General features: G+C 42.9%; 1 protein-coding gene across 1 annotated transcript in view; it reads left to right on the forward strand.

Moving 5' to 3' along the window:
* Positions 1-25,933, forward strand: part of ENTREP1 (endosomal transmembrane epsin interactor 1) — a 76,601-nt gene that overhangs the window by 45,000 nt on the left and 5,668 nt on the right. The window contains exons 4-9 of the mRNA XM_061425498.1: positions 12,251-12,379; positions 13,848-13,955; positions 14,089-14,222; positions 22,261-22,390; positions 22,550-22,628; positions 24,566-24,718. Coding sequence (XP_061281482.1) covers positions 12,251-12,379; positions 13,848-13,955; positions 14,089-14,222; positions 22,261-22,390; positions 22,550-22,628; positions 24,566-24,718 — 733 coding nt within the window. The remainder of the gene's footprint in view (positions 1-12,250; positions 12,380-13,847; positions 13,956-14,088; positions 14,223-22,260; positions 22,391-22,549; positions 22,629-24,565; positions 24,719-25,933) is intronic.

Below are 25,933 nucleotides of genomic sequence, written 5' to 3' on the forward strand. Positions count from 1 at the left end.
TGCGGTGGCTTCTCTTGCGGTGCATGGGCGCAGTTGCCCACTGCATGTAGAGTCTTCCCGGACTAGGGATCAAACCCATGTCCCTTGCATGGCGGGCAGGTTCTTGACCACCAGGGAAATCCAACACTATATATTTTAAACTGCTACTCTCCATTCCCTCTTCCCTCTGGCCTCTGCCAACCACTCTTCTACTTTACGATGCTACGGATTTGACTGCTCTGGTTGTCTGATATAAGTGGGATCACCCAGTATTTGTCTTTTAGTGTTTACTTCACTTAGTATAACACCCTCAATACATCCGCATGTTGTAGTATGTGTCAATATTTCCTTTCTTTTTAAGGCTGAATGATCAATATTTCACTGTATGCAGAGGTCACGTTGTGTTCACCCTTCACCCATTGGAGGACACTAGCATTCTTTCTACCTTTTGGCTGTTGTAAACAATGCTGTCATGGAAATGGGTCAATTCTCTGGAGTGTGTGCCCAGAAGTAAAATTTCTGGCCATCTCTGAACTTTTTAAGAGGACTTTTCCATCACAAATATCTCCCTGTGGCAAAAAGCAAAAGAAGTGGACTCCTGGGAATTCCCTGACCATCCAGTGGTTAAGACTCTATGCTCCCAATGTGGGGGGCACCGGTCAGGAAACTAAGATTCAGCATGTCTCACGACATGTCCCCCCCTCCCCAAAAGTGGACTCTCTATGAGTTATAGTAAACCTCATCTATTTGGAATTTGGTTCCATGGCATTCTCACCCAGTCAAAACCAGCAGGATGCAAGTGAAGAAGGCCACCATGTCTCTTACAACACTATGATGGAATCCGTGCAGGAAGCTCATGATCTCCCCAGATGGGAAGATTCCTCAGGGACTCAGTAAAAACTTGTTGCTCTTAACAATCCTTCACAGTTTTAAAAAAGTTTTTGTCATTTTGTTGCTTAATAACCTTAAGTTTTGGAAGCACAGGCTCACAGTGCTTCCTGATGTTTAAGGCCCTCTATGACTTGCCCTTGTCCCTCTCTCCCACTGTAATCAAGCCCAAGCCCACAAGCCACCTAGGTTCCTGCCCTACTTTGCTGTTCCTGGCAATGCCTCTCTCCCCTGACCACTCCCTGTCCTTTACTTCTCTGTTCATCCAAATAGGATCGGCCTTTTAATGCCTCATTCAACGATTATCTTTTAAAGGAAGTAGTCCCTGATCCCCAGAGAAGATAATCTTCCAGAATTCCTGTCTGTCCATCTCTGAAACATTTCTCCTTTTGTTTTTTTGAGCTAAAGGTGTTCATACACTTGTCTTTTCTCTTGTCCTGTTCTGGAATCTCCCCAAGGACAGTGTCTGGCTCTCCATCTTCTGGGGAGTTTTCAACAGCACCTCCTCGCACACTTCTTTATATACACAGAGTTCCCAGAAAAAAATTTTAAACAAGGCTCGATTTCCCTGTCACTAATCACACAGAAAATTGGAAGGGACAAAGAGAACAGACACAGCAGAGAAGTGAAAAGTCATAATACACTGAAAGGTAATTCAACAAAAGAGTAGCATCTATTCTATGCAAAACACCATACTAGAGACTGCAGAGACTAGAAAGAAAAGTCAGGCATCATTTCTGACCTAGAAGTTTATCACATAGCACGGGGAGTGGGGTCACTGCGCCAAGTGCTCGATCAGTGTATGTGGAGGGGATGAATAAACGCCCACATGCAAAGCCAGGGAGACTGCATGAAGCCATCAGAGTGAGACATGGTGTTCTGGGGATGCAAAAGAAGAAGGTCTTGGACCCTTGGGAAGGTGGGAAAATACCTGGAACATCGGCATTTGAGATGGGCCCTGAACGATAATAAGTAAAGGAGTGAGTTGAAGCCAGGAGAGGAGAGGATTCCAAGTGCAGTGGTCAGAAGTTAGCCCAAGTGGTAGATCACTGGGGGCTCTGGGACAAGCAGAAGCCAAACTGCAAGGTGTAAAGGTCCATACGGTTGACTTTTCTGAGAAATTCTGTGGTTCTTTACCTTGACTGCTGTTAGAATCACCTGGGGAACTTTTTAAAAAGAATATCTAAGCTTGGGCCCTATACTCAGATATTCTCAGTTGCCCTGAAGTGGGGGCCTGGACATCAGTATTTTTTTTAAAGCTTTTAAATTTATTTTTAATTAAAAAAATTTCCCACTACCACAAAACCAACTCTGAGATTGTTTCTGATTATATGATTGTAAAAATTGAACAATCCATAAAAGTGTGGGATGGAACTTAAAAATCATTTGAAACCTCAGTATTCTGGGATATCATAGTTAATCATTTGACGCTTTTTGTGTGTGTGTCTTTATGAATAAAAATTCATCAACAGGACCATATTGTAGTTGGTTTTCATTAGAGAGCCTGTTTGACAAGTGGGGTCTTTCTGAGGAAGAGATGTTTTCCTTCCCTCTTTGCCTCACCACCCACATGTCATTCCAAATCCACAGTAATAAGCTAGGGGTTTCCTTTCATGTTTTCACGCTTATGTAACCTTGCATAAATGTGTCTGGGTGGGGCTTTGTTGTTGTTCAGATGTTCAGTCATGTCCAACTCTTTGTGACCCCATGGACTCTAGCACGCCAGGCTTCCCTGTCCTTCACTATCTCCTGGAGCTTGCTCAAACTCATGTCCATTGAGTCAGTGATGCCATCCACCAATCTCGTCCTCTGTCGTCCCCTTCTTCTCCTGCCTTCAGTCGTTCTCAGCATCAGGGTTTTTTTCCAGTGAGTCAGCTCTTTGCTTCAGGTGGCTCAAATATTGGAGCTTCACCTTCAGCATCGGTCCTTCCAATGAATATTCAAGATTGATTTCCTTTAGGATAGACTGGTTGGATCTCCTTGCAGTCCAAGGGACTCTTAAGAGTCTTCTCCAGCACCACAGTTCAAAAGTGTCAATTCTTCAGTGCTCATCCTTCTTTATGGTCCGACTCTCACATCCATACATGACTACTGGAAAAGTCATAGCTTTGACTATTTGGACCTTTGTTGGCAAAGTAATGTCTCTGCTTTTTAATATGCTGTCTAGGTTTGCCATGACTTATTTTTCAAACATGGAATCTGTTGTATCCACTTACCTGTATATTGTTTTTCTGACTTAAAATTACATGAGGTACAGCTCTAACATCTTTTTTCCCCCTTTGAGCAGCTCAGTTCTCTGTTTTATTGTTGTCTGTTGTGGTTTGGGTTTTGGCTGATAAAAGCAATGCTGCTATGAATACCACTCTGCATATCCCCACGGGAGCTGTTGACCTAAGTGGGCTAGTCTCCCAGGACAGGGATTGTTCTTCTGTTTGTCTCATCTTTTTATAGCTCATTCAGCCATTTGATGATTTTATTCTTTTTTTTTTTAAATTAAGATAAAATTTGCCAACAGTTAAATGACCAGGTCTCAAGTGCACAGTTCATCAAGTTTTGACCAGTGTGTATATTCATCATGACAAATACACTCCTGTTCAGACAAGAAAGGGAGCATTGTCATTACTTTAGAGAGTTCTTTGCTGCCTCCTTTCAGCCAATTTCAACTTTCTCATAGGCAACCACTGTTCCAGTTTAGTTCACCATAGATTAGTTTTGCCTGTTCTTGAACTTCACACAAGTGGAGTCATGTGGTATGTAGCTTTTTGTGTCTGGCCTGTCTAGCTCAGCATTGTTTTTGAGATTCATCCTTGTTTTGGGGGTCATATCAGTTGTTTGCTTTTTTTCAAAAATTAATTTAACTGGAGGCTAATTACCTTATAATACTGTAGTGGTTTTAGCCATACATTGACATGAATCAGCCACGGGTGCACATGTGTTCCCCATCCTGAACCCCCCTCCCACCTCCCTCCCCATCCCATCCCTCAGGGTCATCCCAGTGCACCAGCCCTGAGGATCCTGTCTCATGCATTGAACCTGACTGGTGATCTGTTTCACATATGATAATATACATGTTTCAATCCTATTCTCTCAAATCATCCCACCCTCGCCTTCTCCCGGAGTCCAAAAGACTGTTCTTTACATCTGTGTCTCTTTTGCGGTTTCGAACATAGGGTCATCGTTACCATCTTTCTAAATTCCATATGTATGCATTAGTATACTGTATTGGTGTTTTTCTTTCTGATTTACTTCACTCTGTATAATAGGCTCCAGTTTCATCCACCTCATTAGAACTGATTCAAATGTATTCTTTTTAATGGCTGAATAATACTCCATTGTGTATATGTACCACAGCTTTCTTATCCACTCATCTGCCAATGGACATCTAGGTTGCTTCCATGTCCTGGCTGTTGTAAACAGTGCCGCAATGAACATTAGGGTACACATGTCTCTTTCAGTTCTGGTTTCCTTAGTGTGTATGCCCAGCAGTGGGATTGCTGGGTCATATGGCAGTTCTATTTCCAGTTTTATTAAGGAATCTCCACACTTTTCTCCATAATGGCTGTACTAGTTTGCATTCCCACCAACAGAGCAAGAGGGTTCCTTTTTCTCCGCACCCTCTCCAGCATTTATTGTTTATAGACTTTTTGATAGCAGCCATTCTGACTGGCATGAGATGGTACCTCACTGTGGTTTTGATTTGCATTTCTCTGATAATGAGTGATGTTGAGCATCTTTTCATGTGTTTGTTAGCCATCTGTATGTCTTCTTTGGAGAAATGTCTCTTTAGTTCTTTGGCCCATTTTTAGATTGGGTCGTTTATTTTCCTGGAATTGAGCTGCAGGAGCTACTTGTATATTTTTGAGATTAATTCTTTGTCAGTTGCTTCGTTTGCTATTATTTTCTCCCTTTCTGAAGGCTGTCTTTTCACCTTGCTTATAGTTTCCTTCGTTATGGAAAAGCTTTTAAATGTAATTAGGTCCCATTTGTTTATTTTTACTTTTATTTCCATTACTCTGGGAGGTGCTCTTTATTTTTTTTAACCAGGGCAATATTTCATGCTATAAAAATACCATAACTTGTTTTGTCAGTTCTCCTGATAATTGGGTTGTTCCCAGTTTGTGGGTATTATGAACAAAGCTGTTGTGAACATTTTTGTGTAGTTTTTCTTGGTTGACCTGTTTTCATTTCTCTTGAGTAAACACACAGGTGTAGAATTGTTGGGCTGTGTGGTGAATGCATGTCTAACTTTGTAAGAACGGCTAAATGTTTTTCTGAAGTATATGGGGAATAAGTATATTTAATTTAAAATGTGTGGACAGTTCCTTTATTAAACGGCTTTAACTTACTTTTCCACCAGTAACCCTCCACCTACAACATGCTACTCTAATTTTTACCAGTCTGATGGGATTGGATCTAAATCTCATTGTTACTTTAAGTTGCAGTTTCCTGATTGATAGAGGTGGTACATCATTTTGGGGAAAACTTTACAGAAAATTTTAATATGTGGCTAGGGTAGAGAACTGTAGTACTGATGGATGATGGGAGGAAGAAGATCTTCTATTTTTACATTTAAAGTTGCTCAGTCGTGTCCGACTCTTTGCAGCCCCATGGACTTAAGTCCATGGAATTCTCCAGGCCAGAATACTGGAGTGGGTAGCCTATCCATTCTCCAGGGGATCTTCCCAACCTGGGGATTGAAGCCAGGTCTCCCGCTTTGTGGGTGGATTCTTTACCAGCTGAGCCATAAGGGAAGCCCAAGAATACTGGGGTGCATAGCCTATCCCTTCTCCAGGGGATCTTCCCAACCCAGGAATCAAACCGGGGCCTCCTGCATGGCAGGGGGATTCTTTACCAACTGAGCTGTCAGGGAAGCCAGAAATAGACACTTGCAGTTTGTTTCCTCCTGCCGCTTAAGAGAGAGAGAAAAGATGTCTGACACTTGCAGCCTCTTTCCTCCGTTTGGAGACCCCAAGCCTTCCTACCTGTTACCCTCTCATTTCCCCCTTTTCTTTTAGGAGAATTATGTTGCCTAGGGAAAGGTACATCATCCCTAAATTGTTGAGGCAACATATTCTCCTAACCCTCATATTGAGGGTCTCTGATCCAGGGGCCCCAAATAGTAGCTGGAGGAAGCTGCTGCAGTGGCAGGAGTTTGAGCAACCATTTGTAACTTAAAAGCCTTCATGTGCCTAGAAACAAATCCAGTCACACAGTTACAGATGCAGGCAACAAACAGCAAAAACAGAACAATCAGCAAAGTTAAAAGTCACATTATGTCCACAGTTAAGGTACAAAGCGTTGCACCGGTCCATTTTAGGATTGTTAGATGTCATCCGATTAAGAAGAGGCATCACATATGATTGTTGCTGTCAAAGGTATTCACAGACTTACAGAAAGTCTGAAAGATGGATGGTTTACATTTAAGAATGGGGAGATTCTTAAGAGATGAAAGAGAAGTTCGAATAGATTTTCAGAAATATTGGGCAGAGATGGGATTAAGAAGGCAGGAGAAGGATTAGAAACAAGAAGAATAAGAAACACAAAATGCATGGTTGCTTAGAACCATTTTGTACAGAGCCTAAGGGCTTTCCTGTATTCACTGGGCAAGGTGATAGATATTCATTGTTGTTTGCATAATGATTAACTTTCAGATACCATCTCTTATTTAAAGGAATTAATTCTCACTTATCTGGAAAAATTTTGCCATCCAAACTGGCTCACCCCGGAAGTTTCAGATAGTTGAGGTTTCCATATATTTGGATGTCCACGGTTGTGTGAATTACGCAAGTGTGTGTACAGCCCACACAGGACTGGTTTCCCTCGTATTATAAAGCCTTGGGTCAAGAATGGACTCATGTAGGAAGGGAGTACTTTGTAAGATGACACCTAATGTTACCTGAGGGAGGTAAAACTAGGTAAGATATTGAGGCTTCAGTTCAGTTCAGTTCAGTCACTCAATCGTGTCCGACTCTTTGCAGCCCCATGAACTGCAGCACGCCAGGCCTCCCTGTCCATTACCAACTCCCGGAGTTTACTCAGACCCACGTCCATCGAGTCAGTGATGCCCTCCTGCCATCTCATCCTCTGTCGTCCCCTTCTCCTCCTGCCCCCAATCCCTCCCAGCATCAGAGTCTTTTCCAATGAGTCAACTCTTTGCGTGAGGTGGCCAAAGTACTGGAGTTTCAGCTTCAGCATCATTCCTTCCGAAGAAATCCCAGGGCTGATCTTCAGAATGGACTGCTTGGATCTCCTTGCAGTCCAAGGGACTCTCAAGAGTCTTCTCCAACACCACAGTTCAAAAGCATCAATTCTTTGGCACTCAGCTTTCTTCACAGTCCAACTCTCACATCCATACATGACCACTGGAAAAACCATAGCCTTGACTAGACGAACCTCTGTTGGCAAAGTAATATATCTGCTTTTGAATATGCTATCTAGGTTGGTCATAACTTTTATTCCAAGGAGTAAGCATCTTTTAATTTCATGGCTGAAGTCACCATCTGCAGTGATTTTGGAGCCCAAAAAATTAAAGTCTGACACTGTTTCCACTGTTTCCCCATCTATTTCCCATGAAGTGATGGGACCGGATGCCATGATCTTCATTTTCTGAATGTTGAGCATTAAGCCAACTTTTTCACTCTCCACTTTCACTTTCATCAAGAGGTTTTTTAGTTCTTCTTCACTTTCTGCCATAAGGGTGGTGTCATCTGCATATCTGAGGTTATTGATATTTCTCCTGGCAATCTTGATTCCAGCTTGTGCTTCTTCCAGCCCAGCGTTTCTCATGATGTACTCTGCATATAAGTTAAATAAGCAGGGTGACAATATACAGCCTTGACGTACTCCTTTTCCTATTTGGAACCAGTCTGTTGTTCCATGTCTAGTTCTAACTGTTGCTTCCTGACCTGCATACAGGTTTCTCAAGAGGCAGGTCAGGTGGTCTGGTATTCCCATCTCTTGAAGAATTTTCAGTTTATTGTGATCCACACAGTCAAAGGTTTTGGCATAGTCAATAAAGCAGAAATAGATGTTTTTCTGGAACTCTCTTGCTTTTTCGATGGTCCAGCAGATGTTGGCAATTTGATCTCTAGTTCCTCTGCCTTTTCTAAAACCAGCTTGAACATCTGGAAGTTCACGGTTCACATATTGCTGAAGCCTGCCTTGGAGAATTTTGAGCATTACTTTACTAGCGTGTGAGATGAGTGCAATTGTGCAGTAGTTTGAGCATTCTTTCGCATTGCCTTTCTTTGGGATTGGTACGAAAACTGACCTTTTCCAGTCCTGTGGCCACTGCTGAGTTTTCCAAATTTGCTGGCATATTGAGTGCAGCACTTTCACAGCATCATCTTTCAGGATTTGGAATAGCTCAACTGGAATTCCATCACCTCCACTAGCTTTGTTCGTAGTGATGCTTTCTAAGGCCCACTTGACTTCACATTCCAGGATGTCTGGCTCTAGGGGAGTGATCACACCATCATGACTATCTTGGTTGTGAAGATCTTTTTTGTACAGTTCTTCTGTGTATTCTTGCCACCTCTTCTTAATATCTTCTGCTTCTGTTAGGTCCATACCATTTCTGTACTTTATCGAGCCCATCTTTGCATGAAATGTTCCCTTGGTATCTCTAATTTTCTTGAAGAGATCTCTAGTCTTTCCCATTCTGTGGAATGAAGCAGGGCAAAGACTAATAGAGTTTTGCCAAGAAAATGCACTGGTCATAGCAAACACCCTCTTCCAACAACACAAGAGAAGACTCTACACATGGACATCACCAGATGGTCAACACCGAAATCAGATTGATTATATTCTTTGCAGCCAAAGATAGAGAAGCTCTATACAGTCAACAAAAACAAGACCAGAAGCTGACTGTAGCTCAGATCATGAACTCCTTATTCCCAAATTCAGACTGAAATTGAAGAAAGTAGGGAAAACCACTAGACCATTCAGGTATGACCTAAATCAAATCCCTTATGATTATACAGTGGAAGTGAGAAATAGATTTGAGGGACTAGATCTGATAGAGTGCCTGATGAACTGCGAATGGAGGTTTGTGACATTGTACAGGAGACAGGGATCAAGACCATCCACATGGAAAAGAAATATAAAAAAGCAAAATGGCTGTCTGAGGAGGCCTTACAAATAGCTGTGAAAAGGAGAGAAGCAAAGGAGAAAAGGAAGATATAAGCATCTGAATGAAGAGTTCCAAAGAATAGCAAGAAGGTATAAGAAAGCCTTCCTCAGCGATCTTGAGGCTTACACAGCTATAATTAATGGAAATTGCATTGTGACCCATTGAAAAACACGAGTTTGGTTCCTGCTTGGGGAGGGTGGGTCTTGTGCACATGAACAGAATGGAGATGTGAGAAGAATGAATAATCTGTATTAGCTGCTGCTTTGTTATACTGAATAATGCTGTTAGTATTAAAACAGGAAGTTCTCAGCCAGAGACTTTCAAGGAGGAAGCCCATTACCTTCTGAATTTAGCCTGGTGTAAGGATATTATTAACTGTGGAAGAGGGCCAAGGGAAAGTCAGCCATCCCTGAGGGGAAAGAATAGTTCCCACCTGCCTAGGGAAATCCTGTGTGAATGGCCACAGTAATTTTCCTTTAGAAGGAAGACTCTCTTACAGATATTAACAGCAGGATATACCTTCAAAAATGTGAGACAATGAAAGAAGAATTCAAATACAAACAGCTTTGTGCCTTTGTGTGTGGAGTTGTGGATCTAGGTGTGGGGACATTGCTGAGGTAATGATCTCTGTGGATAAACCAGGAAAAGACAGAAACCAAGTGTCTGTGAACTGATACATTTTGGAGTCCATGGAGGTGACTCTAGTTGTAATTTTTTTAATCAGAGGCAAAAGTCATATCAAAATCAGCATCAGTGTTTAATACAGTAAGGCGTCCCTTTCAGTATGATTTAAGGACAAGGAATAAAAAGTGTTCTAGGACCCATGGAGTTCTAGAAGAGGCAAAGCTACTCTCTCTCTCTTTGCTGCACCTTGCGGCATGTGGGGATTTGGTTCCCCGACCGGGGATTGAACCCACACCCCCTGTCGTGAAAGTGTGCAGTCTTAACCACTGGACCACCAGGGGAGTTCCCGAGACAAAACTAATCTCTATATAAAAAATATCCAAGCAGTGGTTGCCTTTAGGAGGGTGTGGGCATGGATCAGTGGGGAAGGGGCATGAAGGATTTTCTGCGGTGATAGGATCTTCTGTATGTTATTAAGTGTTTGGGTTACGGAGGTATATGCATGACCCAGAGTTCCTTGAATGGTGCGCTTATGATTTGTGTATGTAAATTCTGTGTGTGTACATACATTTCAGCTCAAAAGAAGAACAAACCCAAACCAAAAAACGTGTAATCCAGCCGTACAAAGTTCTCCCCTTGGCTTCCTAGTCAACTTGCATTAGAAGGAAATAAGTTTCCTCCTTGGGCTTCCCAAGTGGTACTAGTGGTGAAGAGCCTGCCTGCCAGTGCAGGAGATGTAAGAGAAACTGGTTCTGTCCCTGGGTGGGGAATGTATCCTGGAGGAGGGCATGGCAACCCACTCCAGTATACTTGCCTGAAGAATCCCAAGGGCAGTGGAGCCTGGCAGGCTATAGTCCATGGGGTTGCAAAGAGTCAGACACAACTGATGTGAGTTAGCACACAGCACGAGTTTCCTCCTAATTTGGAAAATACCATGAAATTTGCCACTAGGATTAGACAGTAAGAATCTTAATTAGAAAAAAGACTTTTTTTTTTCCTGTTAAGTAACTAACAGAAAGCTTTTTAGCAGAGACATTACTTTGCCAACAAAGGTCTGTCTAGTCAAAGCTATGATTTTTCCAGTAGGCATGTATGGATGTGATGATTTTACTATAAAGAAAGCTGAGTGCCAAAGAATTGATGCTTTTGAACTTGGTGTTGGAGGAGACTCTTGAGAGTCCTTTGAACTACAAGGAGATCCAACCTGTCCATCCTAAAGGAAATCAGTCCTGAATAGTCATTGGAAGGACTGATGCTGAAGCTGAAGCTCCAGTACTTTGACCACCTGATGCCAAGAATGGACTCAGTGGAAAAGACCCTGATGCTGGGAAAGATTGATGGCGGAAGGAGAAGGGGATGACAGAGGATGAGATGGTTGGATGGCATCACCGACTCAATGGAAATGAGTTTGACCAAGCTCCAGGAGTTGGTGATAGACAGGAAAGCCTGGCGTGCTGCAGTCCATGGGGTCACAAAAAGCTGGACATGACTGAGCAACTGAACTGAGTTAAAACATTGTAGACATTCAGTCATTCTTAAAGATGCCTGAAAAATTTTGCAGCTAGTGAAGTCAAAACTGCCTCTGTATTTTAACAAGTATGAAAGAGGTGTGGCCTTTCTTTTTAGCCAAAATGATATAGCCAACTTTAACAGCTCAAGCTGCAGAGTAGGTAAAAATGAAACTCTGTTCCCAAATTATGGGTCTTATTAGCCCAGTTCAGCTGATATGTATGTTCCCAACCTGACTCAATAGAAACTTGGAAAAGTGACCAAAAGTTTGCAAAGCATCTCACTAAAAATATATGAGATTACTCATCAGTGATGTTATCACTTCAGATATCACACAACTTGTGCAAGAATCTGTGAACATATTAAAGATGTGAACTAAGAGATCTATTTAAGCCTACGTGGTTTAGGGCTACTGTTCACCACACAGACCCTGAGCTCATCCCAGGCACACAGTAGACTGAACTTCCTTGCCCTCTTGGATAAGTGGGACCATGTGATTTGTTTTGGAAATGAAACTGAGTTCATGCAATGAGTGTCATTTCCTAAGAAGAAGATTTAAGGTAGGCTGACCAGAAGTAGCAAATCTAAAGGCACCCAACTAAATTTGAATTTCAAATAAAGAGCTAATAGTTTGTTGTTTTTTTTTTTTTACTGTAAACTTAACTTGTGCAATATTTGGGACGTACTGACTCTAAGGAATGATCTGTTTACCTGAATTCAAATTTCACTGAGAATCTTGCCTTTTACCTTGTAACCCTGCTTTAATAAATGCCAGTGTACAATTCATCAGGTGCTCTTCATGTCTCTAGCATAGCGATCCTCAGTCCTCAGATAGTGGATGCTCCATCATCCTTGGACCCCACAGCAATATGAAGAGCAGAGCCCTCTGCTGACCTGCAATGGACATATAGCACAGTCAAGAAATAACCTTGGTTGATGAAGCCACTGAAATTTGGGGGCTGGTTCTTAACCACAACATGCCTAACCTATCCTGACTGCTATAGATATTGCTTGACCCTGAACCCAGCCATAACTCATTCTGTGATATTGCTGCTCCATGGTGTGGCCTGTGTATTTTTACTTAATACTCAAATTACTCTTCTGCCTTTTCCCCTTAAGGTGGACTTAGGTGAAGGCAAGATTTGCTTCTGTTGTGAAGAATTTCAACCAGCCAAATGCACAGACAAAGAAAATGCCTTGAAACTCTTCCCGGTTCAGCCTTGTAGTGCTGTTCACCTTCTCCTCAAGGTATCTGGAATGGATTCCACTCCTAGCCAGTAAACACACCACAGAGACCCCGAGGAAGGCAAAGCTCCCTGAAATATCCCTATTCTGTTACCTCCTTCAAATAATGCTGCTAAAAGCAGATATGAATGACTCCTTTTCAGTGACCCAGAGACAGAATTGAGAGCAAAAGGGACCACAGGTTGTTTATTGTTGCCTCTTAAGTTATGAATAGATGGCTTATTTGTGTTCAGAATTATGTTAGTAAAAAAGGTAAAGGAGCCTAAATACATACACATGTCTATGTGTATGTGTATAAATTTACACATACACATACATCCCACGATGTGGCTACACATACATGACATAGTTTTAGCAGAACCTCTGAAGTGCATGCCCATTTGTCACTGTTCTGATGCTCCTTTGTTGACCTAAATGAATCTTGTGGGCTACTGAGTGTTGCTGTTGTAAGACGCTTAGGCTAAGGAGATGTATTGGCCAAAAAACGAAGGAGAAATTCAAGACACTACCTCTTGTTTAATAGGCTGCAACTATACTAAGCCAAAGATATGAAAAACAAATGAAACCAGCTGAAAAAAATACTGGAGAAATGGATAAAAATAATGTCCTGACTTAAGGTCTGTTAGTCCAGTGAGTGACAAGATCAGTTGGTAAACCCTGAGATACTAGTTTTTGGATGGTCCCTCCCTGATGGCTTCCTTTAAATCTTAGTTTTGGGTTTATTTTTCATGGAGAAGAGGAATCTCTAAGCAAAGAGAGAGAAGCTGCCAGCTCTTGGAGTTTATGGAGGCTGTAAAAATGGCCTTCTTTCTTTGGCTTCTGGATTTTTGGTAACTGAGTCACCCCCAAACTTTCTGAGCCAGGACTTTGCTTGGGGAAAGCCCCACTAAGAAGCCAGGACTGTAGCAACAGAATTGGCTTTGCTGCTATTTTGAGGCATGTGTTTAGAGGAGACAAGCCCTGTTTACACTCGGGCTGGCCTGCTCCCTGTGTTATCCTAGTTGGTTCCCTGGGGCAGCTCTGCCACTGGTGCCTGAAATAGAATCTGTGGCCACCAATGAAGGAGCATGTTGTCCTGGTGGGAGGCTGCGGGAGCATGGAGGTTGGGACTCTGTCACTGGAGACACCAACTTTAGAAGGAAAATTCAGTACCTTCCGGGAAGAGACGTTTCCAGACAGGATTCTGATGCAAAAAGAAATATGGTAATATCATGTCTACCCGGGACAAGAAGCTTCTAAGATAGGGGTTTAAAATTAAGAAGTACACACTGTTATGTGACAGTCTTATTAACAGCCGGCGTTTGTTGGGCACCTAGCATGAGCCAAACACTGTGTAAGTCCTTTAACATGCATTTTCACATTAGTATCAGCCTCCTAGGATAATGTTGTTATTAATCTTTGAAAGTTTTAAAGTTGCATTCTGGCCATCAGTTTTGAGATACTCAGATGCATCATTGTTTCCTGGTTCCAGAAAGTCCTTTTCACCCTGTGTGCCTTGAATGCCCTGACCACCACCGTCTGCTTGGTGGCAGCCGCCCTTCGATACCTCCAGATCTTTGCAGCCAGAAGATCCTGCATCGTAAGTCCATACAAGGTGGCAGCCTATCGGTGACGCCGCTGAGCCCACCCTCAGATCTTTTTGTGTCATCTGTGGCCTTTCTCCCTGAGCCTTTGTAGTGAAGGCTGTTGACTAACAGATGTTGTTTGATTAGGATGAATCCCAGATTCCTGCGGAAGAAGTGGAGGAACACAGACGTGTCCCAGACCCTGATGACTTCGTGCCGCCAGTGCCTCCCCCTTCCTATTTTGCCACATTTTACTCGTGCACACCCCGGATGAACCGCAGGTACCCTCCCTTAGTACCCCTACCCATCTTCCCAGTTTTGAGGCTCGAGGGTCAGAACTCACGCCATGAGCTCTGACTTCTCTCCAGAGTCTAGACATTGTGTTATTTTCCAGGATCTTCTGGTTTTTGTTTTCCTTCTCTCCTTTTTGGTCTGACAAATTACATGAAACCAAAGAAAAGTCAAGCCTTGACCTAAGGATATAGTTTTTCAATTTCAATTACCTTCCCAGGAAAACTGACACCCGGTGAGATAACTACTGTAATTTGACATGATTGAGAACTGCTGTTATCCTGGAAACACGCTCATTTGGGCCAGATCGATATTCATTGTAACACCATCAGCAGGTCTTGAAATCATGAAATTCTTCCCAGCCATTAAAAAAAGATTAATTATTAATCACATCTCCTTGGTCTAGGGGAAGAAAAAAAAGACACCATGTTTATGCTCCTTTTCAAATTCTAGCTCAAAATTTTATTGTCTGTTTCTTAAATCTCTAAGAGCATCATCTGTAGAACAAAATGCCACGTGCATTCATTTGATTGTTAGCCACTTGTAGAATTGTACCTTTCTAAAAAATCAAAAGACTTCGTTTATTCATTCAACAAACATTTGATCCATCCTCTACTGCTTACTAGTCACTGTACTGGGTTGTTGATATTCAAAATGAGTTACACTGACTTCCTCCCCCTAACAAGGAGCTCACAGTCTAGGTCATTAAAACTGAGTGTTGGAAGGATCATAATAGTCCTTAGAAGGAGGTTTTGAGTGCAGGAGGGGAGGCTACCTAACCTGGAATGATGGGTGGGCTGTGGCGAGATTGAAGGAAGAGTCAGCTCGTTAGGGTTGGCCTCCTGTATAAAGTGATGCTCTTAGTCTGAATGTAAAGGATAAAGCAGACCTATATTTAAACTTGTAAAAGAAAAGCGTAGAATTCTATAAGAAAGACTAGTGTCTTTCCATTGCTAGTGAGAGGGCCAGGAATTTCTACTTTTAACCCTGAGGTACATGTGGAGAGTTGTCAGACGAATTTGGTGTCAGGCTTGGGGTTTTTGGAAATCCCTTTGCTAGTGCTCAGGACAGCCACGTGTGATTTTCAGAGGTCACTAGTGGCAGCTCCCACTCAGATGCTGTTCACATTCTTTCCCATGATTTATTTACCTTCCTGATTTTCCCTCAGAATCAAATCTAAACCCTGCTGCATAAAATTAAAAAAAAAAAAAAGAAAAAAAATAAATAAATACTAAAAAAAAATAAAAAAATAATAATAAACCCTGCTGCAGACCCTCCCCTGCTCACCCTCCTCAGTGGAAGCAGAGATGACTGCAAAGCTGGAGGGGGCATCTGCTTGCTGCCAGATGGTCCCAGGGGACAGCTCAGCCTCCCTGTTGTACAGGGCCCGGTGGACTGGGATTTCGAAACTTCAGGGGCCAGGATGACTTCTGTAGTCTTTTTGGAAACGAGCCAAGAATTACGGAGGCCAGAGGGACATAGCAACAAAATACCTATTCTTTATGTACTATAGGACACATCTGCTAAAACCTTAGCCCAGTGTCAGGCTGTCTACAGAGGGCACACTGAAGGACAGTGACATGCCTGTTGTTTCATGGGATGGGGAGAGAAATGCCCTCTTCGTGGAGAATTCCTTGGCTCTCTGAGGTTGTGGGTGAGCGCTCGGTTGACCTAAGTGGAGGCGACAGACGGATTTAATTTCCTGCAGTGGCAGAAAGGGAAAGTGACTCATGTGGGTTTAGAAGTTGTGCTGACCCGTGGGATCTCCCGCTCCAGCCTTCCCTTCTCCTCTCTTTCCTTTCTCTTCTCTGCACCTCCATGGCATGCTTATCAGTGTGGGTCTTTAAGGATCTGGATGCATCTCTGGACTTGCCCGTCTGAGTCCTGAGCCACCCCCTGGCCAAATCTGAGTTGGAAGAAGATGGACAGGCTTCTCATCAAGGGCTTTACCAACCAGAATTTCCTGAGAGGAACGTGGGGGAGGGGGTACGGCAGAATACCCTTGAGATCTAAAGTATGTACCTGGAGCCCTAGCTCATAACTCCAATGGGCAAACACCCTCATTTTCAGAAATTCCCCTAATATCTGAGTGCAGCCCACTTTTTTTTTTAACCTTTTGTGTACTTTTTAATAATTGAAGTTGGCTTACAATATTATATTAGTTTCAGGTGGTGGTGTTGTTTAGTCACTAAATCATGTTCATAAATCACTAAATTTATGACCCTCTAGACTAGCCTGCCAGGCTCCTTCGTCAATGGGATTTCCCAAGCAAGAATACCAGAGAGGGTTGCCATTTCCTCCTCCAGGGGATCTTCCCAACCCAGGGATCGAACCCAAGTCTTTTGTCTCCTGCATTGGCAGCAGATTCTTTACCACCGAGCCACCAGGGAAGCCCGTTTTCAGATGTTCAACATAGTGATTCAGTATTTTTTCTTTTTATGTTAATTGGAGGCTAATTACTTTACAATATTGTGGTGGTTTTGCAATATATTCACACGAATCAGCCATGGGTGTAGATGTGTTCCCCATCCTGACCCTCCCTCCCACCTCCCTCCCTGTCCCATCTCTCAGGGTCATCCCAGGATTCAGTATTTTTATAGCTTATACTCCATTTACAGTTATTACAAAACAATGGCTATTATTTCCCTGGACTACACAATATATCCTATTGCTTATCAATTTTATACATAGTACTTTGTATCTCCTAATCCCATGCCCCTTGCCCATTTTTCTTTTTAAAATGGCTAAATGTATTCACTTTTAGATACATATTCTCTCAGAGATATTTTTAAATTTGACCGACTTTGCTAGATTCTCAGTATAAATCAACTTCATAGGCACTAGCTGTATAAACCCAATTGATAAATTTTCTTTCTTATAAGCAGGGCTTCCCTGGTGGCTCAGACAGTAAAGCGTCTGCCTGCAACGTGGGAGACCCAGGTTCGATCCCTGGGTCTGGGAAGATCACCTGTAGAAGGAAATGGCAGCCCACTCCAGTACTCTTGCTTGGAAAAATCCCATGGCCAGAGGAGCCTGGTGGGCTACAGTCCATGGGGTCCCAAAGAATCAGACACAACTGAGCGACTTCAGTTTCTTACAAGCAGACAGGAAAGAGTGTTTGCATTAATGTTTCTACAAACAGTTATGCTAAGAGTTTTCATGCAGTAGAGGCTCCCCATTTCCTGTAAGGTTTTATGACCTCTCAGAAGAGGTTTATTTAACTTCTGTAAATACAACTATTTTATGCATTGGTATCTCCTTGAGAAAGGACTTCTTAGGTTACTGTCATAAACAGAAGCCTGATTGCAGTTAAGACTTCTATCCAAAGATGGTTTTCTACTTTGTGAATCAATTTGTCAGTACAGAAGAGGGCTGTGTGTCCCCATCTCTTCAGGGAGTCCCTCAGTCTCAGAAATTGGCTTGAGCCAGGAGTCAAAAAGGAGTCTCTAACCTATTTCATGAGTATGGATCTAGCTGTACTGTGAGGATGTTTCCTGCTAGAGAAAATTGAAAATGAGGGCATGGGAATCACGTTGGCTTGGGCATTTCAGCCCACCCATTTCCTTTACAAATGAGCTTCAAAACCCAAGCTCCAGTGGAGCTGGGCTGCCCTGGGCTGGACTCTGTGCTCAGCTGTTGTTGGGCTGAGTGCCCCTGCCTCACTCCCTACTCCCACACCCTTCCAAAACATGCCCTGTGGAAGGGCTAAGCTTTCCCAGCACATAGAGGAGGATCATTCTTTGGTCTGGGTCATAGTAGTTGCTTCATCAGCCTCAGATAAGTTCTCAGGTCCTATTTGTAGTATCAAAGCAGAACATATTTTACATGATCCTTTTGGGTTTCCTGTTCATCTTCAGATCTCATGGGCATGAACCAGCAAAGGTTTCCTGGAGACTTTGGGATGAATTTGCATCAACCTGGATTTTGGAGTCTCTTAAAAAGTTCACCCCTGGGTGGGTCTCTTAACCATTTCGGAGCTCAGTTTCTTCATTCACTTGCCTTGTCACATGGCTCCTGAGCTTGTTATGAGATAATGGGCTAAAAAAAAATCTTTCTAAAAACAAAAGCTGAGACCATGTTCTGCCATTGTTAGTTGCATGGTTTAAAATGTTCGTGGCATGTATCTTACTCTTAAGAAACATTTAGCCCCTAATCTTTGTTGTTGTTATTTAGTTGCTTCAGTTGTGTCCAACTCTTTGCAACCCTGTGGACTGTAGCCCTCCAGTCTCCTCTGTCCATGGGAATTCTCTAGGCAAGAATACTGGAGTGGGTTGCCTTTCCCTTCTCCATGGGATCTTCCCGATTCAGGGCTCAAACCTGTGTCTCTTTTGTCTCCTGCATTGGCATGTGGGGTCTTTACCACTAGCGCCACTTAGGAAGCCCCAGCCCCTAATCTTACCCCGCCTTATCAGGTAGCAGTTGTCTAAAGACACTCATTCTCAATAAAAGTTTGATCACCTTTCCCACATATAACAGGGTTTTGATTTCAGCCACTATAGATTTCAGCCACCGTAATCCATTTCCTTTAGCAGCAGTCTCAATCCTGGCTGGGCCTTGGAACTCCTGGGAACACTGACAGCCTACAGATACCCAGCCCTGTCATAGGCAACTAGGGCAGACTTTCTAGAGGTAAGGCCTGGGCCATACCCAGTGTAGGAATGCTCCTAGGCGATTCTTCTCTATAGCTGGGTTGAGCATCACAGGGCTCAGGAACAAAAGGTGCAGGAGAGAGCAGACCCATTTCCTTCTGTGGATCTTTATTTACCCAGAAGTGTACAAATCAAAAGTTGCTTAACAGGAAGGAAACTTACCTTCTGCATCAACTCTAGCAGCATCTGCTATCTACATGAGGCTTTTCTGGTCATACAATAACCACCATAGAAGCCATTCATTTTGTGGTCCCCTCTTCCTCCCCAGTTTTCCTTCTTGAAGAGATTCTGTAGTAGGTCAGGTCTAAAGTGGAGCCTGTTCCTCCCACTTCTTGGCCCTAAGCAAGCCCTCTCTTCTGTAGGATCACACAGGCAGCCACTGAACTGAAATAGGAAATAAACAGCATCAGAGCTAACAGACCAACCTGGGAGATGAACTTTCCAGGCGAGGATACCACAGTGAAGAAACACGTGGACACTTGGCTGAGGGGGGGGACTGACCGGGGTTTGTAAATGCTAGAAAGATGCTCATGGGGTTATGCTAATTAAGGATTGAAGATTGGACCTCTGGAGTACAGGAGTGCAGAGGTCTCAGTGAGTAAGGCATGCCGCCTTGTTCATTGGTCAGGAAAGTCTCCAGTCAGGCCCAGGAAGAGTCTGGATTCCTGGAGTCACTTGGTGCTTACAGTTCTTAAGTGGCTTCGGCTGGAACAGAGAGTTGGTGTGAAACCCATGGGCAAGTCCTGCTCTAAGGAAGAATATCCCTTTCTTGGCAACTTTACCAGGACCCCTCCCAGCCAGGCCAGGGAGCGGCCATTCCTGCAGGTTCTGCTCCTGGGATACGCCCCGTGTTAGGCAGTGAGCCCATGCATCCCTGCCTGGGGTGTCAGCCTATGACCGTCTCCTTCCTTCTCAGGTAAAACAGGGCTGAGGGTCTTGCTTCTGACCCAAAGATGCAGGAAAAAAGGGTAGCACTTTCTCACTTTTTCATTCAGCCTACAGAAGTGTCATCCTTCTAAATCCCAAACTTCCTGAAGTTTTATTGTTAGGAAGACAGAATATCAGATCTTTTTCGATTTTTTTTTTCTTCCACCAATTGCATTTTTGTAAATAGGCACAAATAAAACAATCATAAATGCAGAGAGCACCTTTATAAAAACAAAACAGTCCCCTGCAGCCAACTGGCTCTAGAATTTGTCTTTTCATCAATCTCCTTTAGTTTATGTCCATTATTGCATTTCAAGAGCATACGTTAAGCTTTTGGTATTGTCTCTTTTTTTCATTCTCCAACACTTCATGGCCTGAGTACAGGTTTTTTTGGTCTTCTCTTTTTTGTATTTTTTAAATTGTGATGTAAGTGGCATATAACATAATGTTAGTTTTAGGTGGACCTGTAAGTAGTGATTCAATACTTTATATATTGTGAAATGATCACCACAGTAGGTCTAGTTAACATTCATCACTGCATATAATTACAAGTTTTTGTTTCTTGTAATGAAAACTTTTAAGACCTACTCTTATAGCAACTATCAAGTATACCATGCAGTATTATTGACCCTGATCACCACGCCTTGAATTACATCCCCAGGACTTATTTACATGTTTTATAGCTGGACGTTTTATCACGATGTATAAACTTTCATGTATTTTTAACTGTTATTTTCAAATTTAGGTTCTTTGTTATCTAGACAATTTGTATGTGTGTGCGTGTTTGTGTAATTTTCTATGAATGCTGGCAGAAAATCTTGTGCATTTTTGGTTTTTATTTTTTGATCTCAAAGGACAAAAGGCATAGCACCTAGCATGTAGCAAGCACTCCATCAGTGTTTGTTGAATGCCCACCTTTAGGAAGAGACCGTGATTCCTTCAGTGGCATGCTACTTTTTCTCTGAGCTATGGCATTATTTGCTTTTTTGTGTGTGTGTTCATTGTTTCAAGTATTTATTTAACAAGTAGTGAGTTTCTACCATTAATCGGACATTAGGAAAACACAGGCAAGAAACTTTTGTCATGTACTAATGTGAAAAAAACTAAATAATTGAGTTCCCCTGAATGAATCCTTGCCGGGAGAAATATCAATAACCTCAGATATGCAGATGACACCACCCTTATGGCAGAAAGTGAAGAGGAACTAAAAAGCCTCTTGATGAAAGTGAAAGTGGAGAGTGAAAAAGTTGGCTTAAAGCTCAACATTCAGAAAACGAAGATCATGGCATCTGGTCCCATCACTTCATGGGTAATAGATGGGGAAACAGTGGAAATAGTGTCAGACTTTATTTTTTTGGGCTCCAAAATCACTGCAGATGGTGACTGCAGCCATGAAATTAAAAGACGCTTACTCCTTGAAAGGAAAGGTATGACCAACCTAGATAGCATATTCAAAAGCAGAGACATTACTTTGCCAACAGAGGTTCGTCTAGTCAAGGCTATGGTTTTTCCTGTGGTCATGTATGGATGTGAGAGTTGGACTGTGAAGAAAGCTGAGCATCGAAGAATTGATGCTTTTGAACTGTGGTGTTGGAGAAGACTCTTGAGAGTCCCTTGGACTGCAAGGAGATCCAACCAGTCCATTCTGAAGAAGATCAGCCCTGGGATTTCTTTGGAAGGAATGATGCTAAAGCTGAAACTCCAGTACTTTGGCCACCTCATGCGAAGAGTTGACTCATTGGAAAAGACCCTGATGCTGGGAGGGATTGGGGGCAGGAGGAGAAGGGGACGACAGAGGATGAGATGGCTGGATGGCATCACTGACTCGATGGACGTGAGTCTGGGTGAACTCCGGGAGTTGGTGATGGACAGGGAGGCCTGGCGTGCTGCAATTCATGGGGTCGCAAAGAGTCGGACACAACTGAGCGACTGAACTGAACTGAATCCTTAGTTTTTTTTTTTAATTGAGATGAAATTCATATAACCTGAAATTAACCATTTGGAAGAACACGATTCAATGGCATTTAGTACATTCACAATATGGTGTAACCATCAGCTCCATCTAGTTCTAAAGCATTTTCATCACCTACAAGGAGACCCTGTGTCCATTAAGCTGTCACCCACTTTCTCTCCTTTCCCCAATCCCCTGGGCAACCACGAATTTGCTTTCTCTTTCTTATGGATTGCTGTTTGCTTTTTGACTAATGGATTTAAAAGGAATGATGGTATTACATTTTCTATATTGTCCCTTGCCTAAGAATTCCGGGCACTCCATCAGAGAGCAGCTTATTTGATTATTCTCCTGCTCCTGGACCAGGAGGTTGTAGCATGGAGGGGCGAGGGGTTTTTCCCATTGTCATTGGGTAATGCTGCAGAGTCAACGGCCACTATCTAGAGCCACCACCATCAACTAGCCTAAACAAGCTTTCTGATGCCAAGATGCTCTTCCTAGGATGGTTGGTCCTGATGTTATTCCCCTGCCACATATCTATGGAGCACGAATCAAAGGAGTGGAAGTATTCTGTCCTCTGGACCCCCCACCTCCCTATGAAGCTGTGGTGAGCCAGGCAGACCAGCAGCAGGTACTGTCCATGGAGTTTCTCTTTGGTGCATTGATGGCAAGTAGGAAAAACAGCTGCAGAGAACAGGGTGGGAGAGGGACCATGTCTTATAGATGTTTGTAAGAAGTTCACTTTACTCCAGATGATATCAACAAATAACCCTTTTCCCCTGTGATGCAGGGATCTTCATTCCAAATGCCAGAAGGACCAGAAGTTGCCACCAGCCCATTGGAGCCGATCTGCATGCCAGGGATTCAAGGTAATAAATACATTATTGCTGCCCAGACTCATGATTCAGTAGATTAAGAATGATATTAATAATGATCCATATGATATTTTGTTGGAGGTCAGATATTCTTGGAGCAGATGGTTCAAGCTACATTCTTTCTTCCAAATATAAAAGCGTTATCAACTCCTTAGGGCTTACAAGTAGGAGGTAATATATGAACAGAAATAAAGATATTGTTAGAATCTTTTATGAATAACCAGGCTATTTTCAGAAATGGATTTCAGAGTTTAATTTGGCATTCTTTTTTTTTTAATTTTTATCTATTTTTTTTAAACACTCAAAACATTTTGTTTTGGGGTACAGCCAATTAACGATGTTTTGATAGTTTCAGGCGAACAGCAAAGGGACTCAGCCGTACATATATGTGTATCCTTTCTCCCCCGAGTCCCCCTCCCACACAGGCTGGCACATAACACTGAGCAGAGTTCCATGTGCTATACAATAGGTCTTTGTTGGTTATCCATTTTATTATTATTTTTTAATATAAATTTATTTATTCTAATTGGAGGTTAATTACTTTACAATATTGTATTGGTTTTGCCATACATCAACATGAATCTGCCACAGGTATACACGTGTTCCCCATCCTGAACCCCCCTCCCACCTCCCTCCCCGTACCATTTTAAATACAGCAGTATGTACATGACCTTCCCAAAGTCCCTAGCTATCCCTTCCCCACTGACAACGTAAGTTTGTTTTCTAAGTCAATGAGTCTATTTCTGTTTTGTGAGGAAGTTCATTTGTATCATTTCTTTTTTGACTCCACATAGAAGGGATGGCATATGCTATTTCTCCTTCTCTGTCTGACTTACTTCACTCAGTATGACACTCTCTAGGTCCATAATTTGGCATTCTTTTGTTTTCTGATATAAGATTTTTTTTCTCCTGTTAAGATAGGATGAGCTCTTTTAAAGGGACAAAGAAAGTTTCGTCTATTGCGGAATGATTCACTCATTTGTAACCCAGGACCCAGGTCATGCTGCCTTCACATGTGCTGAGTGCCAGTTCCCAATCCTCCATTAAATACTAGAGTCAATTTACATTTATCCTTGTAGTTTAAGGGCACATTGTTACCGCTTTCTCTCTTTGGAGAGGTTTTAAATGGCCCAGAGAATTGTTCACAGGATAAAATTGCAGATGGTGATAAATAATGGATTAACTCTTAGCTATTTTAGACAGAGGTGATTTTTCAGCAGCAACATTCGGAATAGGTTTCTGCTCTGTTCACCTTCCATCTTAAGTAGAATTATGAGGCAGGGTTCTGTTTCCTAAGTATGTTTTTAATCCTTCCATTTCTTAAAAAAAGATTTCCCAGAGTAATACTCGGGCTCACAAATGATGGGATTTTATTTTCCTGAGCAGCAGTCATCCAATTTCAGAGCGCTTTGACTGATTCGTTTAATGGCCACTAGCTCTTTAACCTGGCTTCCCAGGAGTTTCACAGCCCGGTCCGCAGACTCTTCCCCTGCCTGCATTTGGCCTGCAGCCCCAGGGCAGCCATCTCACCTGTACACCTCACCTGTACAGGTGTTCCCTTCCACCTAATCTAGCTCAACCTGAATAGTCAGAAGGGGGAAATGGCAGGGACCTTTCCAGTGCCACACCAGCATGCTTCACTGCAGAAGATTCTAAGCACCTTTTTAGTCATTTGGGTATGGCTTGTTTTTCTGCCCTTGGTTCTAAAGTTTTTTGTTTGTTTGTTTTAGGTGTGGAAGGGTAGTTTGGGGAGGCAGCATTTCCCATAGTGCTGCCAAATAAAAATGTTCTGGGCCCACCGCCTAAGTAAATATCATTAACTGGACTACCCTTATCCTAGCAGGTTGGGGCTCACAGGTGTTTCCTGCCCAACATTTTGAAGGCTCTAGCTGGTGAAATAATCTGTTTCTTCTCCTAAAAAAAAAAATCAGGTGGGGATATTCCTGCCACACCTGGAGAAGAAAGTGCATCCATACCAACTCCCAACACAAACCAGCTGTGTCCGGCGAGGAGCTGGAGAGCCCTCCGACCCCTGAGGACAAGATCCAAGAGTGATCCTGTGCTACATCATTCTGCAGAGAGAGGTGATGCCATCCCCCAGGCTCTCCGCAGGGCACTGTGCGTACTTGCCCACAGGTGCTGAGTGGCTCTGGCCGCCCAAGGCTCTATAGTTCAAGACAAAGCTTGGAGGGGGGCTAAGAGGTCTTGGCAAAATAGCAAATTCTGCATGCATCTTAGGGATAGATATCTACCACATCTTTCCCGGCTGGTAGGAATTTTTCTTGTCAAGTCAGTATCAAGCATTGGGTTGCATGTGATACCGTGTTGGTGCCACATGAAGAAAGCAGTGAAATGTAGGTCTGATTCCTTAGATGCTCAAAGTCTCGTGGGAACTAAGATTCTCTCTCCAGGAAAAAGTCAAACGGGTGTTATTTTCCCCCTTCTTCTATAATTTGACACTAATTATCTTTTTATTGTGTATGAGTAGATTGAATTATTTAAATCTGACCTTGCTCTAAGAACTTTGGATAGAGTGAAAGTCACACTCCATCTCTCTCCCTTTCTGTTTTCAGTTTGTGTATAGATGGTATTTGAAAAATTTTTAATTTTAATAATCAGAAATTTTTAAAAACTTGAATTAATCTTGAATCTTCTTTTCTAAATATATGACTACCTGAACATCTCTAAATACTTCTTCATTGTAGAAAATTATTTTAAAAAATAAGGAAAAAAAGGAAGAAAATGAAAATCTTCTGTAATCCCAGTAACAGAGGCTTCTTTCGGTGACCTGTGCTCTCTTCAAGCTCTGTGCAAATACCGCTTTGAAACCCTCTGGCTCTGCTCTGCCCTGGGCCCCATGTCACCCCTAGTTGGGTTCCGTCCCTCTGACAACCTGTGTTATTTGCCACAGCTCTGAACTGACCATGTGGGAGCCAGAGAGAATGCTCCTCTTGTCTCTCCAGTGGCTTCTGAGCGGGGAGGAGGCCTGCCTGGGACTGAGCACCCTCTGCCCCTCAGCAGACCCCGGCAGCTCCCCAGACCCGTCTTCACCTTGGGGTCCTCTGCCCATCTGGCAAGCTGAGGACTTGAGATGGCCACCTGCAATTTCCACAGGAGCTCGGCTGTCTGCGCAGCTTAGTCTGCACGTCTTTCTAGAACTTGCTCCCCCTCTGCAGCACTGCAGGGGTGAGGACGACACGTGTTTACCTGTTGGAGTCTCTGCGGTGGACGGGACCGGGTCGCCTTTGAGTGACAGCGCAGTGCCTGACTGTCTTGCTCACACATGAGTGTCTCTAGCA

This window comes from Bos javanicus, chromosome 8, assembly GCF_032452875.1.
Source record: "Bos javanicus breed banteng chromosome 8, ARS-OSU_banteng_1.0, whole genome shotgun sequence".
Lineage (NCBI taxonomy): Eukaryota > Metazoa > Chordata > Mammalia > Artiodactyla > Bovidae > Bos > Bos javanicus.